We start from the raw sequence: 18,447 nt of genomic DNA on the forward strand, positions 1-18,447 counted from the left end.
TCGTAAAATCATCAGCATCAGTCACTGGATGTTTACGTAGTCTATGTTTTCCTGGTGTCACAAGTGGGGTCCCCTTCTGTGAATTTATCACTTTTCTAGCAGTAGTAAAACCAAGCTGCAATAACAAACAATAACATAACACTTCTAAAAATTGTTATATCATAAAATTCATGCATGATACCAACATTTACAGCTATATGAATAGAAAATGATCAACATGTTAGGTTGGGTCTACGATAGGTTTAAGTAGGCTAATATTTAGGTAATTCTCCAGAAAAGCTACATCAAAGAAGGCATAATTTTATTTTGTTTAATTGATTTCTGTGATATTTACATAGTGATGAACACGTGGTTTTAGTGCACAGCCACAAATACTTTCAGCACAAAAATCTTTTGACACTTACCTGTATATTCTAATGCATTGTTGTAGTCCCTCCCTCAAACTTGTTACTAATTACCAATATAACATGCGAGAGGTCCAGGACGAAGAGAAATGGTTAGTTTCCCAGTAGTGCGTCCTCATCCTCTCGAGTGTTATATCTTAACAAGTACTTTGGATGGGGTAGCTTTTCTGAAGAAACACCATATTTAATATTACTTAGACCAGTCATGAATAAATTATTCAGCCAGAATCAATGTTCCTATGCTTTATAGAGTATGTTATATAGTTATTATATAAAACTGAATTATTTTTAAGCACCATAACAGGCCAACATTCATGTAATATTTGCTGCAATATCAAGTTAATAATTACAATATGACTTGTATTTTCTTCGGCCGATGTGGCATGTAAATTGTGATATGAATGGTTAATTTAATACCAAAAGAGAAAACTGGAAATTTACTTTCGTGCTGTTTGATTATTTGTTCGTCTAATTTGTAAATGTATTTAAGCTATCACCTACTGCAGTATTACAGTATCTTAAATGTATTTAGTTTGGCAATATGAAAATCACTGACTTGATTAAACATCTACGCCTAACCTAAAAATTTGTTTTGTTTGACCACAATCATGAAATTATTAGTGCAAACTCCTAAAACTGAATACCACTTTGAAATGTATGCTTAAGAATACTTACTCCTAATAATTTTCCTATTCTGGTTGTAATTGCTGTCTCCGTTAGCATAATTCCTTCTTCATTATCTTCTTTCTTCAACTCATTATACATGTGAACTACAGATTTGTGAAGCGTACTCTGAATGCCACACATTTTCTTCCTTGGAGGAGTCACTGCCACACTATTTCATTTTTTTGACATTGTAATAAAAATCTAAACACGAATGAAATTCATTAAAATTTGAAATAATATTTCTATCCATTACCCACGTGTATTATCACGCCCAAGTATATTATATTTATTCGTAGTTATCTGACTATTCTTGAATTATAACCACAACGCAACACATAAAATAACTATTATGTATTAATATTAATACTAATATTAATTAATTATTAATAAGTTCGAATTTCACTATCTTCCAGTAACCGGCTGAGAAATCTAGTACAATTTTAATTTCATGGAACTCCAGTACCGGCAAATATTGTCGATATTTGCCTCAGCTGCCAACATACCAGTTACAAAATCACTACCATTTATAGTATTTGTCAGTATCGAAATTCGAAACGAAGTTGGCAAAAGAAAATTCAACCTTCAAACTAGAAAATCACCATAATCCACTAGCATTTGTAGTAATGGGGGAAAAATGGTTAGGTTTCACCCTTAGGGTATCAAGTTACCTGGTCTTCCCTATACCAACAGTTTTGCTGCCCCTGTGTAGCAGGAATTGAAACCGAATGAAACCATCATGAACAAATAGAGGAGTTCATTTTATTGAAGCTTGGCCCCTTGGGGAGAACTAGTTGTCAACACTTTTGATAACTGGCATGTTTGGAGAACTTACGAAGAAGTGAGTTAGGTCTCCACGAACATTCTTGTACTTTGTTACTCACAATATCTGCTGTCAGAAAATATTTTGAAGTTATTTAATATCCCAGCTTCTTCAGCCCAACTTGAAAGACTTTTCTCACATTGGTGCTTTGTCCATAATATCACAAGAAACCGGCTCAGCTTTGAATGTTCCAAGAAAATGCTTGAAATATATTACACACTTATGTTACAATACCATACTGGTGATTAATATTTTAATATTATTGTGATTAAGGGTGACTGTACAGTTTTTCTTCTTCTGGGTAAAACAGTAATCTGTTTTACATGCATATGAAAATACACCCCAGGAATTTAATGCTGCTAAAATTTCGAAATCACCATTTTTCTCAGTTTTCTTTAATTGTGAAAGAACAGACAATCTTTAGAAAATGATGTTGTGCTGAAATGTATAAGACAATTGAAGTTTAAAATGTAATATGATTGAAGCAGTTTTTATATTATATTTTTAACAACTTTTCTATGCCAAGTAAAAAATGCAACAGTAAATTACCATGCCAACCCTGAAAGCATATATAATAATATTACTGAATATACTTGAGTGAAGTATAATATCAATTAGGAATTGTACTAAAATGGCAGTGCTGAACATAGCCGAAGTTACTCTATTTTCCTTTTCCATAATTGCTTCCATAACAATGTGTGGCTTTTGTGGGAGGTGGCTCTGAAACAGGCTGTCTGACATCTTTGTTTCTTAATAAGAGGGTGGATCGGAAAGTAACGCACAGTAATTTTTTTCTGTCTTGGTATTGTGGATGGGATATTGACATTTCACCAAGATATAGTTTGAAGTTTTCACTATAGACACAATTTGTTTTACATGTGCAGCTCTAGAGAGAGAAGTGTGAGCTACGCAACAAAGATGGCGTGCAAGTTACTGTCGTCAACTTGTGAAGAGCAGCAAGTGTTGTGCGATTTTTGTGGGCTAAAGGACATAACCCGAGTGAAATTCACAGGGAAATGTGTGGTGTGTACGGGGAAGACTGTATGGACCATAGCAACATCTCCAGGTGGTGAGCATTCTTTGCAGACGGCCATGAGAATCTTTATGATTCGCCACGTTCCGGGTGGCTGGTAACAGCTGCAACCCAGCAGAATGTTACAGGCATTGAGGCAGCAATTTTGAACGACCAGTAGATCCAACTGCGAACCTTATCTGAGCAATTCAACATTTCATACGGTGCTGTGTATGATATCGTGCATGGTACATTGAAATTTCATAAAGTTAGTGCTCTCTGGGTGTCTAAGAACCTGACAGACGACCACAAGGGCCAGCAAGTGTTGACATGCTTGTACCACTTAAGGTGTTACGCTGCAGAAGGGCATGACCTTCTGAAAGGAACTGTCATTTGTGGTGAGTCCTGGATGTACCACTACACACCCGAAACAAAGCAGGCCTCTATGGAGTGATAACTGTGACTGTGTTTGTGACAGTGTTCTGGGATATGCATGGTCCTTTGTTGGTGGACTTTGCTAAACATGAGACCACTGTGAATGCTGCAGTCTACATTCAAATATCGGTAAAGTTGCGTCATGCCCTTCATGACAAATGCCGTAACATTAATGCTGACGATGTCAAACTTCATGACAATGCTTGCCCTCATATTGAAGCTCCTGTTTGTGAGAAAATCAACACATTTGGTTGAGAGGTGCTCCAGCATCCACCATACACTCCAGACCTTGCACCATGGGACTTTCATCTGTTTGGTCCCAAGAAGAAATTCCTGGCCAGCCATCGCTTTGTGACATATGCAGAAATGCAATCAATTGTCCACAGATGGCTATACTCCAACTGAACGGACTTCTATGAACAAGGTATACTGAAACTGGTACCACGATGGGAGAAATGTGCTGAGATACTTGTCGCCTGTATAGAAAAGTAGCTAAAAGATGTAAGTTCATTTGTGTATTTTTTTATTTTTGTTTACCTATTAAACGGATTTTTTAAAATTATTAATTATTGTGCATTACTTTTTGATCCATCTTCGTATATCTGTTCCACAATACAGATGAAGTGGTCGTATATTTAATGTTTATCAGACTTATATTTGCTCATCTCTTTCGTTAATATTATGTTCGAGGAATGAAAAATTGATCTGTGGTAATTATTTTATCTAGGTTGAAAATTTTCATAGTAATAGACCATGACTTCATCCACGGTATTTTTAATTGGTTTTAAAAGTGATTTAATTGAAAATGTATTAATAATAATCCTATTATTATGATATGAGAAAATTTGTCAGATTCTGTCCTCCCTCTTTCAAACTATTGTTTGCTCCATTTGAAAAGGAACTTGTTAAGATCATGCAGTTTTTTAGACGTTACTAAGGAATAATTAATGATCTTCTATCAAATTAATCACTTGCTACAACAATGTAGCTACTTTCTTCTGGTGTAGTAAGCATGTATCTATCAGAATATTTGAGGTTGACGAAACTTTTTAATGTAGCAGGTTCGTGATTTTATTTCTTCTTTCCATATATGTATAGGTACTTAATAGAAGTACGAATTATAAACATTACAGACTATAAATATACATAGTGTTCTGCCCAAGGACAGGTCTTTCACTGCGAACCCAACATTCTCAAATCTTTCCTAATTTCTGCCTTCTTCTTAGTCTCTGCATATGATCCATATATCTTAATGTCGTCTATCATCTAAAATCTTCTTTTCCTGTTGACCATTTCTTCCAGTGCATCCTTCAGTAGGCAGTTTCTTCTTAGCCAATGACCCAACCAATTTCTTTTTCTCTTCCTGATCAGTTTCAGCATCTTTCTTTTTTCACCCACACTTTCCAGCACAGCTTCATTTCTTATTCTGTCTGTCTATTTCACATGTTCCATTCTTTTCCATAATCACATTTCAAATGCTTCTAGTTAGCCTACTTCTCTTCATTTCGTCATAATGTTCATATTTCTACCCCAGACAATGCCACACTCCACACAAAGCACTTCACACTTCACTAGTCTCTTCCTAAGTTCTTTTTCCAGATGTCCGTAGAAGATGCTTCTTTTTCTATTAAAAACTTCCTTTGCCATTGTTATCCTCCTTTTGACTACCTGGCAGCAGTTCATGTTACTGTTCATAATACACTCCAAGTATTTGAAGCTGTTTACCTGCTGTACTGCCTCATTTAATATTCGCAAGTTTACCTTTTTTCATTTTTCTCCCCACAATCATGGTCTTTGTCATGTTTGCATTTATATTCATCCCTTACAGCTGTCATTTAGCTCCAGTAGCATAACCCTTAGTATCATCTCCTCTTCTGCTAACAATGCCATATCATCAGCAAATCTTATGCACTTTATTCTTCTTCCTCCTACTATCACACTTCCCATGTTCTGAAAACAGTTCTTCATTAAATCTTCCAAGTAGATATTGAACAGGGTAAGTGATAAAGGGCATTGTTGTACTCCTTTCCCTGTTTCACTTTCTTCTGACATTTCTTTTCCTTTGCTGACTTTGACTCGTTTCATATAAAGATTATATTGAACAGCCTTCTCTTTTTCCAATCTCTTTTTCTTCAGGATCTCCATCTGTTTGTTCCAGTTAACTCTGTCAAATGTCTTTTGTAAGTCCACAAATGTTATATACACTTCTTTATTCTTCTCCCGGTATCTCTAGCTGATTGTTCGTAGTAGTCAAATTTGTTCGTAGTAGTCAAATTGAAACTCTCATCCCTTTTCTCTTCCTGAAGCCAAACTGCTCTTCTGCCAATGTCCTTCCATCTTAGAATATAAACATTGTATACACTGTTCCTCTTATTTAAGAAAATAATAATAAAAAAAAATACAGTGTTCTCGTAACTATGAAGTTAAATAGAATAAAATAAAATATGTTAGATTTTAAGTAGGTCCTACTTCGCTTAACAGGCAGTTCTATTGTCTCTGAATTGTGCTTCTTTATGTCAATCTTATGAACGTTCTTCCACAAAGATTTATGTTCAGAATACTTAATTCACACATTCTTAATATTAATGTTCAGTTTGTCAAGAATTCTATTCCTAGTTCAGAGCATACTGAAAGATGGCTCGTAAATCTAACAAATTCTAGTGTGATGCCTGAAAGTCATACTTCACGAAGTTTCTGTGATTAACACCTTATCACTGACTGTTGAATAAATGCTAAAAGTGCTATTAATTTTAAAATGAAAATAGCATTGGAAGGCCTTTAGGACTGAGTTTGGAAAATAAGAGTTGTTGTGCCCCTGAAACTAATTTATTTTTATACGATTCATCTCTTATAGCAGAAAATTACTGATACAGTTGTCGAAGAAGACTTTGATCGCAGAATTATTGATTTATATATGCCATATATTGGCACTACTCCAGAACGAAGATCAAGCAGGATCCAGGAACGTCTCGTAAAACTTTGTAGTAAAGAGGAGTACATTCAGAATGCTGATGTTTGTAGCAAGAAGCGAAATAGAGGCGGGGAAACCAGTCTCAATGTTTCCCATAGAAGCGCAAATATTAGGAATGTGACAAATATTTTAGGACAGCAGCTAACTACAGTGCTGACCAAGATGGACTTTAATAAAAGTTTTGAAGAAACTTTGCGAAAAGTTTTTCAAGAAGAATCCCAAAAAATTCTGCTACTTTTTAGTAAGCATGATGGTGGTGAAATGTGTACTAGTACATGTCATGCAGAGAACTATGCAATGTCTTGCGAGTTATTCGAACCAGCTGTCCAGGTATGATATAATTAAGTTGGCTTTTTTGTAACAGTAGCAAAGTTTCCAGAATATGCATTCAATTCTTAAAACTGTCTACTAGTTTCTCCTCATTATCCCATCAAAATTACTCATTCATGGACGTATATGAAAATACATGTTATTTATAACACAGTCTACAAGAACTTTATATGCTGTGGTTGACAGATATTCTCTTTCCTAAAAAAGCTATAGTTTGTTTTTCAGTGATGAGTACTGGAGAAAAATTATAATTAATTTTATTTTACCAGCACCACCACATCATTCTATGGTCCTTTAACAGACTTGACTCCCTTTAGAATAATTTTTTTTTCTTCTTTTTTTTAGCTTTCTTTTGACCTTGCTGAAGATGGTCTGCATGTTCTAATAATATTTCATGCTGTCTTTCTGTTAATAGTTTTCTGTCTGGTTTGTTTTCAAATGTATTCTTTTCTGATTTCATTCAGTTTTTTTTCTTATAGACCTGCTTCAGTCACTCATATCTTCTGTGCACTCTGTGATTTCGGAGAAAGTAGCCACCACACATAGTAAAGACATTATAAATACAGGAACTTTTAACTCGTCGTAATTCAAAGAAATTATCATTAATGAAACAGCTACAGCAACTCAAGTTTGAAAATTCCGGTGATTTCACTTGAAATTTGTGATTGATAAAAATGGTGGTTGGTGGTGGGTTTTTCCTACCAGCAATACACCATTTCTCCATTGACCATCATCATCATCATCATCATCAGGATATTCCATGAATTCACGAAGTATGTGTCTTGAATATGAAACAGAATTTGTTTAAAGATATCAACATGTTAAAACCAAGAAATTAATATATTAAAACAGTGATTCCAAACTTTTTTGCTTGTGGATCCTCTAGGGAACAGTATAAAAGACTTTGTGTAGATAATACATGCCACGTTCATTGGGGACTTAAGGATTAGAATATACCAAATACTCTTTTAAGCATATTTTCGATATTCTTATTCTGAATATTCCTTATTTAACAATGAGAATACATTACTTACCATGTTTAGCCATGAGTTCATAAATACAATGGAGCTCTACTGCTGGCAAGAAATTGAGACCATGGAATTCTTTAATTAACAAACTTCCCTTCTGGTCTAACACCTTACAATTTGTAATATTGATACCATGTTTCGAAACTCAATTTAGAGTGTAAATTGTCATACTAAGTACGAATTAAATAAAAAGAAGAAATAAATGGACATGCTTACAATGCAGCTCTGTCTACTGTATAGAGCAGTAGTAATAATGCTTCTATAATTTCAGTAATTACATGCATAAGTATGAAAATCTTACCTTATAATTTCAAATATGTAGAATAGTTGCTGTTTCTTCATCTCGTAAATTTGTTTGGAATTGGGAAAGATCGAAGAAAATTGAATTCTTATATTTGGCGTGATGTCTAGGCGATGATTTTATTTTGATTTTGTTGCATATCGCGAAAATAGTGCCTCATACAGATTTGTTGTAAATGAGAGGAGTTTGGCCACTTCTGAATTTTCAGAATATTCCTCAAGAAGGCTACACCAGAATTCAATGAAGGGAAGTTTGCTAAATCTGTTTTCTGATGTGGCAACCGATGACAGATGCAACTATTTCTCGAAAAATTTTCCGGACATATCATCAAATTTTTTAAGTGCTGGAAGAATTTCTTATCCAGTTATCTTGCCCAGTGAAGGGTGGAAAATAATGGATAAAGTTATTAACTAAAGTTCATTGAGACGGGTTTCTGTATTGTCTAAGAAATCACAGAGTGTTGGGAAACATTTCTTTTGCTTTCCCGTATATTAATTTCTTCGAAAATTTAAGCTTATGCTGAAATGCTATAATTTCATCGCTGATAGTTAATATTGAGACTTCTTCCTTCACACTAGAGATTAAGTACAAATATCTGCAAGGTAGGCCTAAACTATTTGCTGTAACCACGTTATATTTCTCAGATATCCAGAAGAGAGATGAAGGAATAAATTTCTGATCGAAGTTCAAAAACTCATACGAGAACTAGTTGGTAAATGTCTTAGTTACTCACTATATTCTAAATCAACAAACCAAAAATTGATATTAGTTCTACTCTTCGTTTAGCTTAATATGAAAAATGACCAAATGTTTTTAAAATCACATTTTCTATATCAGAATTTAAAACATTGCAGGCGTGTTTGCAGCAATTGTGAATGATGTGGGCTTTACAATTTGCTTTTATTATGTGATTATTTTCGTTCTGGAAAAGTTTGTACACATTTTTATGTTTTCCAAAGTTTACATTGGTGTGGTTTGCAGAAATGAGGCCAGTTTTTCACACAAGAGACCAAACTGATGAATGCATTGTTTTAAGTTTTCACGAATGCTAGATGAAGATTCGTCAGCTTCTTCAATAATGTCCAAAACCTACAAAAAATAAACGAAAAAATTGATTGCTTAATAAATTTAAACGCTGGAGATGCTATGGAACTAATACCTGTAGTATTGATCTTCCACTGGATTCCTTTGAAGGGGTCGAAGTAACTAAGACAGACTGGGAAAATTTTTCTGTTTCATTTGTTATATGCATCTGTGGCAAGTGAAAAATATTTCTGCACTTAGTGGAGACTTCAACAAATTCACAAAATCAACACTTAGAGGCTAAGATGTTCTTTACAATAGCTTCTGCCTTTGTTCTCTCACAGGATTTTGTTATTTTGCTTGTTTTGAATGACAAAACACCCGACGAATTAATTTTGTGCCACAATCGAAATTATTATAAATTAAACTATGTTCGGTATTATGGTAACATAAAGCAAGTTCGCAGGCCGTAACTGAATTTTCGTCAGAAGTTCCTTCTTTTACAAAGTAACTGTTTATTTTACATCTTTCACTTGCACTGACTTGTTGGAGTGTGACTTTATGTAAGGACGTAGTTCCATGCTGTTTCACTTCGTTCTCGCCTCCATGAGATATTGAGAATTCACATTTGCAGTGTATGCATTTTGCTTTGAAGCAGTTACTAACACGTGTTAACCAGGGAAATGTCTTTTCTCACCTGTCTAAATAAACACATGCATTTCTTTTTACATGAAGGTGAATCAGACATTTTCTTCTTCTTTTTAATCTTAAACTTAAGAAAGCAACTTACCACAGAACAGTACCAGCAACTCGAAAAGAAAAAAGACATTTTCTTCTTTTTAATCTTAAACTTAAGAAAGCAACTTACCACAGAACAGTACCAGGAACTCAAAATGAAAAAAAGCAAAGTCTAAAGAACATTGGAGATGCTATTAAGAGAGGAGAAAGGAGGGAGAGAAGTGGCTGACAATGGGAGCCAGAAATGTACAGTTGTGGTTCTTTTCGCTCAGAAGAATATGGCGGTAAAATTAATGCATATTTTGTGAGAGTGACAATTTTTAAGTTGTATTTGGGTAAAATGGTGGAATACAGGATTTATGCCATCCCGTTTCAGGTTCATATGGGATGTTTTTTTTTTTAGATTCTCAAATATGGAAAATCCCTTACAATATGAGATGATTGGCAATCCTAATTTGGAGAGAAATCTTAGAGACAAAAGATGATGGTCGCACAAGTTCAGTTATTTATTTATTTTTATAAGATCAGTTCTGTTTTTCAATATTTGACTGTGGGTATTTAAGGATCTCTAAGGAAAAATAACTGTATAATGTAAAAAAAGTTAGTTCCCTTTTAACATTTCTCTTTAGTTATTGATTACGAAAAGTCAGAGTTTTTTCCATCCTCTTTTATGACCTTATTTTTCCGAATATTGAAGAATTCTGTTCCCTTTTTACTATCTGCTTTTGTGAATATCAGGGAGATTTTACAGCAGAGTGGAATGATTTGAATCATAGTGATTTAAATGATTATTTAAATCGAATTATATTCGTGATAAAACAGTTAATTATTTTTTAAATTACGTATATTATTAATTTTTTAAGTAATAACTTACGAATACACTCTATATGTTAACAGTGACAAACCCATTGGGTAAAAATCAGTTTGCTTTGTAGTTGTCTAATGATTGTAGTCCATTGTTGTTCAAATTCAAACTGCTATTTGTTTTATGTGATTTTTAATTAACATCTAGTAGTAACTTGCTATGCTAAGAGAAGAGTCGTTTTATTGAGTGTATTACGTTGTTCTACTTGTAAAAATGTACCAAGAACATTGCTGTTAACTTAAAATGAGTAATCCAGGCCGAAAACTTGATCCAGTTTGGAGACAGATAAAAATTGTTTAGTTCCTCTCACTTCAAGTAGAAAATACATGAGCTAAGTGCAAATCATATGGTTTAGAAATGCAGGAATTAGTTGCTGAAATGAAGTTACGTATTCAAAAATGTAACAGCATAAAAGATAAATAAACAAATTAGGATAGTCCTACTCCAATATCTGACAATGAAGATAAAAATTTAGAGACATGTCCAGTAATTGCACTTTCAGTATCAAAACAAGAGATCATTAGTTACGTATCATCTAACCACTGAGAGACCATCTCTGAAAATTAAGCAAAGTCAACGTAGTCCTTTTGTCATTTGAATAAATGAAAAACAGAAAGAGGACTTAGATAAACAAGTTGCAAAATTCTGTTATGCTACAAACAGTTCCTTCTGTTGCATTCAGCTATAAGACAGAAGAACTGGTTCAAAAATATGTTGTAATATATCATGTCCCAATTCAAATTATTGTTAAAACAGCATGTAGATTAATTCTTCATTGTTCATCCTAGGTACTTCGTAAACACTGAAGCATACACCAATCTGAGAATATTTTCGAATGATTTATATAACCAGAAATTTAATTTAAAAAAATCCAATTGAAATCAAATCTGATTTACATAAAAAAATCATTGTTTATTTTTTTAGTAAAAAATCATGATTTTTTTTTTTCACAGTAGCAAAACCAAAACATGTGTAAAGTAATGAATGCAGTATTTTTGTTTTATTAGGAAAAAAGTGCTATAACTAAAAGGGGAAGTTCAATATTAATGTACAATACATTGCTGACCACTGTAAGTGAAACAAAATATCGATGATGTTGAACAGCAGTCGTCATATGTCAAAAATAAACAAAATGAGATTTAACTTTATTCCTATTAAAAATCTTCTGTAAACACATCTTAAGTCAAGACATGGGTACAAACTTCACATTTAAATATTCACATATGTGAAACATTTGTTCGTGGTTAAATATATTGAAAAAGTTTTTTTCACTTTTCATGAATTTTTTGACATAGGCTACGAATTGCTGTTCAACACAATTCCTATTTCGTTATTAAAAGAATTTGCACTGGTATAACTGTTGATGGGTCCTAGGGCATTCATGAAGCAGATTTTGGGAACCACTATTATATTAAAATATTAAGAATTGCAGACCCTAAGACAAAAAAAAAATCCTACTGCTGTTTTAGACAGTACCGTGTATTGGATTGTATAACATAAATATTGTTGAAGTTACTCATATAATCTTACCTCAGAGGTAGACTGAAGAGCTGAAGATACGTAATATATATGTTTCGTGTTGCATCTTGTTCAACTCAATCATAATATTGATGATAATCAGGGAACAGATTTTTAGGTACTAAAATCTTTATGATACGGGTATTCATTTTAATGTACTAAAAATAAAAAATTATTTATAAAAAATTTAAAAGTACTGAATCATTATTATGTAATGAAACTAATTTTATATGTAAAGTAAAAACTTACCAATTATGACAAGACATTGATGGGTGAAAGTAATTGATTTTTGCAGTGGGCAATGAATACAGGGCCATTCTAAAGTTTTTACCAGGTTTGGAGGTGGATAGAACAGTAACCATGACAGACATAGTGGAGGAGCTTTTGTTAGTGAATAGCGTATCTCTCTAAGTTTCATCAGACATCAATCCTGTAGTCAAGTTCCTGCCACACACGTCCCAACATGATGGTTGATACTAGCGACTGCATACGTGATTCTCTTTCGCAGCTGTGCTAAATCACATGGTAAAGGAAGGCCGGACACATGACCTTTCCCATAAGAAAAATCACATGTGGTTAGGTCAGGTGACCATGGAGGCCACAGAAGGAGAGGAGAATCATACCCAATCCAACTATGTGTAATTTCAGCATCGAGGTAAAGGCAGACAGCATGATGAAAATGAGGTGGAGCTCCATCTTGCTGATAAATGAAGTCCTGGCTACTTGCATGTGATTGTGGCATGAACCACTGTTGAAGCATGTCCAGATATACTGGACCGGTAACAGTTTGCTCCGCGAAGAAAAATGGACCATAAACTTTTGAAGAAGAAACAGCACAAAACACACTCACTTCAGGGGGATCACGTAAGTGTTCCACCACATCACCAGGATTTTCTGTGTCCCAAATGCGTACATTGTGGCAGTTCACTTTGCTGGACACATGAATCGTGACTTTGTCACTAAAAATCAGTTTCTCTGCAAAACCATCACTCTTGCAAATTAACACAGAATTGAAGGTGAAGATAGTGATCCTTGGGACTCAGTGCCTGCAACAGCTGTATTCGGTATGGGTTCATGTGCAATCATTTAGGTAAAATACATCCAGAGCATAGGCTGTGGAATCTGCAATTTCTGACTCGTGCAACTTGTAGACTTTTGAGGACTCCTAACAAATACTTCTTGCACATGTTCAACAGTCTCAGCTGACACGCTTGGCCGGCCTGTTTATTTTCCAGCATATAGACAGCTTGTCTCTTTAAACTTGTTGCACCATGCTCGAATTGTTTTGTCTGCAAGTGGTTTTTGGTGACATTTCGTACAAAATCGTCGTACCGTCACAATCGACTCACATATAGTGGATCTTAACATGCAGAAAGCTTTGTTTTCACCATTGAACACCATGTTTTCATTATGACTGCCCTCCAGTGGCTAATTCTACTAGTATGCCATGGTGCCTATTATGAATGCAAACTTGGAGAGATACTCTATTCCCTGATATAAGCATTTCTGCTATGTCTTTCAGGGTTACTGTTCTGTCGGACTCCAAAACCAGGTAAAGACTTTAGAATTGCCTTGTTCTTTCTCCATGTTTTTCATCACAGATCGATGTCAGTTATCTCAGGACAATGCGTGATACCTGAAGAAGGACCTCTCTACATTATAAGAAGGTAGACTTGCATACTTCAGCAAATGAATGTCATTAATACACAAATTCTCAATTTCACTAGTATTGAACTTTTAAAACTTGCGTAACTTTACACATAATAGTAAATGTGACTTTTTTTCTAAATACACTTTTTTTAAAGCTTCTGGTTTGGTGCCTTTTTTTTTAGCTTCTGGGCTTGGGCCTTTGAGTAAATTATTTTCCTCTCAATGTCATGCACTTTATATTAGCTGCCTCAGTCAGGTTTTTTTTATTATGTTTCTAATTTCAATATTGAGTGACACAAAAAAGACTCTTGAAATATGTAAGATAAATAATGTTTTAATGAACTGTCTTTAAGGGGGTGGTGGGTAAAATTTTGATCATTTTCAGTCAAAAACGGCATTTTCATTTTCCTGTAAAAATGAATCAGCAATTTCTTATGTATATGTTGAGCAAGTTCCAATGCTCTGCGGCACTCAAAAGCATAAAAATTACATAATATGAGCTATTCAGAGCAGAAGTGGTGTAAGTCAAAATTGGGTAATGAGGTTTAAAGTAAAAACTCTGTAAAATATAGCGCAAAATAGCAATTAATATGTCCTTCTTGCTGTCCACTGACTACTAATAGTTTAAATAAATTGAATATTAATTGCTGCTTTGCACTGTATTTTACAGAATGTTTACTTTAACCCTCATTACCCATTTTTGACTTACACCACTTCTGCTCTCAACGGCTCATATATAAATGGCTGCACTCTTGAACTTCAATTCTATGCAAATTTTACAAGCTGTTTTCGCACACTTTTTTCAGCACATTTCATCAGGTTCGAAGTGTAAAGGATCTTACAATTTTGATGCTAGGATTATGAAATTTTTACTGCATGTTCTATATGCTGTGGTTAACAAAATAGCACATGGGTTTTATGATTAAATGAGTACTTTTTGAAATAAAAAATGGAATATTTATAGTGGCAATGGAAAATTAGTATTTTTAGATATGCAGTGGTTATAAAAATATTTTCCCCCTTTTGTAGTAAAGATAGGAAAACTAATGCGTGAAGTTTTTCTAAATATGTCGCTGTTCTTGCAAAAAATATTTAAAACATTTTACTGAAAAATTGAGCGACACATTTCATTTTGAATTATGCAAATTTTTCAAAATATTTTTGTTAACTCGGAAACTAATTCACTCACAGAAATGAAACTTCACCAAATTATCTATTACACCATGATTATGTGTACAAAAAATCAAGAATGTAGCTTGAAAAATGTAGAAAATAGAAATTTCACCCGTCAACCCCCTTAAGCGAGTTTTGAAGAATTTCAATTGATGAACATCATAATTCAATTAGTCTACAACTGATTCGAAACTTCCAAAATTTTCTGCATAATTTGCTACTGCACTTAACCACGTCCCCCAATGAGTGACTATGAGTGAAGATAGGGATTTTTGGTTTTCAAGAAATTAATTCTTGTTGGGGATTTCATAAACACTTTTTTGCGATTTGAAACTAATTTATGTACTTCAGGTATAAGATACATACCTTTTCAGAGACTCCATGTAAAGCACGTACTATGCAAATTACATGTATCACATTTGGAAGGCTTAAAGAAAGGCCTGCTGCCTCCTTCATATAGGCCATAGCGTCTGTAACGAAGAACAAAAAGTTAATCAAATTTGACTCCATTGGCCATAACAACTGCATAAATTTATTGAATAAGCGAGCCACTGTTACATGATTTGTTACTGATATTTCTCGTACACTAACAGAAAACATTGTTTGGAAGCAATTTCATTATTTTCTAGCACACCTACAACATTTCCCATTTTCCTACCACTGGAGTCTGTTCATTTATCTATGCTTACCCATCCTCCCCCCTTATCAGGGCCGGATTTAGGTATAGTGCTGCCCTAGGCAGTGCTAAAATTTGCCATCCCAATGCCCACAAACATTTTATAAGCAGCTATTATACAGGTCATGTTTAGTTTAAATTAGTTTTAAAGGAAATGTTACAATTCAGAAAACAAGCGGCTGGAATTAAAATACATGCATTTTACTTGTGAACTATAAAGATTTCCTTCGCACGTTCTTCACAGAGAAAGCATTGTTGATGTCATCAAAGTTGTTCTGACAAAGCACATCAGACTCGATGCAAAGAAACATATTCAAACTTATTCATTGATGAAACAATGATTTGTGAAAGCCAAGCTGTGGTTTATTTTTAAGCATTGGTTTTGTTGGTGGTACAATTTTATTGTTACGAGTACTGTATCTGTTTCTTACTCCGATAGGAAGTACAAAGTAAATTGAAAAATAATCTCCACTCCTTTTCGGAATAAACCTTTCATATCGACTTATATAGTGCACATGCTGGGAATTGATTAAATAGTATTGTTGACGATATACAGAAGCGAAGTGCTGAAAAGGACTCATCTTTTATTGAAAATGTTGAAAGTGACTCCCTGCAACATCAAGCTGTACACGTCTAATCATGTTCAGATAGCCTACATTTTGTACAGATCCCATAGCACAGCATTTTTTTTTATATATATACCAAACTCTGTATTGCTCTCTTTGCCAGTTGTCCTCTATCCGGAAACTTGTCCTGAAAATTTCGCGGGTTTCCTTAATCAAAACTGTTCTCACATACGCTTCCACAATTTCCACTCTTTCTTGTATCGAGCAAGTCATTTTGCAGAATGCAAACAGAAACGTGTAATTCGACTGATGAAATACTGACAGAAAGAATGCCAACAATTGATTACTGCATAAAATTATCCATTGTTGTAGCTGTTTACTTATTTCGTTATGATACGATACGATAAAATATAATAATTTAATTTCAAGCATTCAAAATATCACATTCGCATTCAAACAGGAGGCAGGCTATTTTTATCTGGGCCAACCAGTATGGCGAGTTATGGTTACTATTCATAGCAACGCACATTCAGTTTGATTTTTAACATGCATTCTTGTTTATACAAGCAGTTAATTTAAGCAGTTTCATAGTATAATAATGTAATACCGGTATTACAATATAATTATTACAGTAGAACATCAATTATCCTAAACAATTGGGAACAGGGAATGTTTGGATAACTGATTTTTCGGATCATTTACGAAAAAAAACTACCAGTGTCATAGGAGCTTACAGTTTAGTAAAAGAAGTCCAATATCTTTTTATTTTTCCTTTTATCGCTTCAGAGCTGAGACCCCCCCCGCTAAATCTCGCAAATAGCGCTAGCAGAACTTCTACTACATGGCGCGTGCGCAAATTTGAATTTGCCGACAGGAACGCTCTCAGTTAACTGATGTTTTGGGTTGATCGGTATTTGGCTAATCGATGTTCTACTGTATGTAGCTGCACACTTTCCTTTACTCTCGCTGTGACTGCGACAATGCAACTTCCGACTTACACAAGTTGTTCAGGAACAAACTTCTGCAAAGATTTACTAACAAGTGTTTTAAAAACAAATTTCATTGTAAAATGAACTTGGGAAAAAGGAAGAGAGAAAGAGAAAAAATGTCGCCCCCCCCCCCTCCCCGAAAATTGCCGCCCTAGGCAACTGCCTAAAGTTGCCTAGGCCTAAATCCGGCACTGCCCCCCCCCCCAACATTCTGCTCTGATTTTTCTTAATTTTTGTTCATAACACACAGGAAGATAACATTTTGTTATTGTAGATTCTTCTAGTGTTTATTTTGTAAGGAACTGTCTAAGGCCTTGATTGGTTAGTTTATATAAAAGAATATCAGACGTAAGAAATGTTCTGTACAAATCTGCATAATATTTAGAACCATTTTGAAGGTGAGGATTGTGAAGAAGAAGCTGCTTCAGCTAAAATTACTTGACTAGATCAGTGGTTCTCAACCTTTGAGAGACCGTGGCCTGGTAATTTTTTTTTTTTTTTCTGTAAGACGAGGGCCCAGACCCAACAGATTTACTCTTAAATATCTCTCCAATTTCTTACAGTTCATACATTAAACTGACATGAGTGTTAATAATTAAGTATGGCATAATGTTAGGAATTCAAGAGTATTATTACACTTCGAAAACTGTGTGAAATGTTGACAAATAATTTAATTATCAGTCACCGGATTAATGAAATTTTGTAGCATGTTGTAGATTTCTCATCATTAATTTATGCTCGTTTTCAGTGGCTTATTATCCCTTTCTATCCACCAAAAAAAAAAAAAAAATTACAACACTGATCATTGTATTATTAAATTGGTTTTAATGTTGATGGTTTGAAATAAAAAGGGTAATGGGAAGAATGATTTTGCACTGTAACTCACCAAAGAAGCCGAGTGAGCAGGGGACGTAGCAGGAGGATGTTAACATATTGGCAAAACATCACACTTACACACACCAACTATTTTTGTATGTAATGTACACAGTACACTTAACAAAGCAATAATTATGAGTAATTGAAAAAGTTAACCTTAGTTCTTTTATCTTTTATTAACCTGACAATTTTTTAAGTTTTAGTGAGGTTAGTGAACCTTTTGTTGCTGTTTTCTATCCTCTAGATTGTTAATTCTGGGATGAATTGAAGTGGAGTCATACAGAGACACAAAGTTGTTTCGTTTTAAGCACAGCGATGGCAGAAAATGCAGTTTTATAAAGATGTGTGGTGGAAAACAAAGAAGAACTCTGATTGTTATTTCATGTAAATTTGGATATTCATTTTT

General features: G+C 34.2%; 1 protein-coding gene across 2 annotated transcripts in view; it reads left to right on the plus strand.

Annotated features, from left to right (window-relative positions):
• Positions 1–18,447, plus strand: part of Ndf (Nucleosome-destabilizing factor) — a 419,078-nt gene that overhangs the window by 123,457 nt on the left and 277,174 nt on the right. The window contains exon 6 of one of the 2 annotated variants that reach the window (XM_069820873.1): positions 6,192–6,638. The exons of the other annotated variant lie outside the window; for it this stretch is intronic. Coding sequence (XP_069676974.1) covers positions 6,192–6,638 — 447 coding nt within the window. The remainder of the gene's footprint in view (positions 1–6,191; positions 6,639–18,447) is intronic. 2 annotated transcript variants of the gene reach the window in all.

Source organism: Periplaneta americana, chromosome 3, assembly GCF_040183065.1.
Source record: "Periplaneta americana isolate PAMFEO1 chromosome 3, P.americana_PAMFEO1_priV1, whole genome shotgun sequence".
Taxonomy (NCBI): Eukaryota; Metazoa; Arthropoda; class Insecta; order Blattodea; family Blattidae; genus Periplaneta; species Periplaneta americana.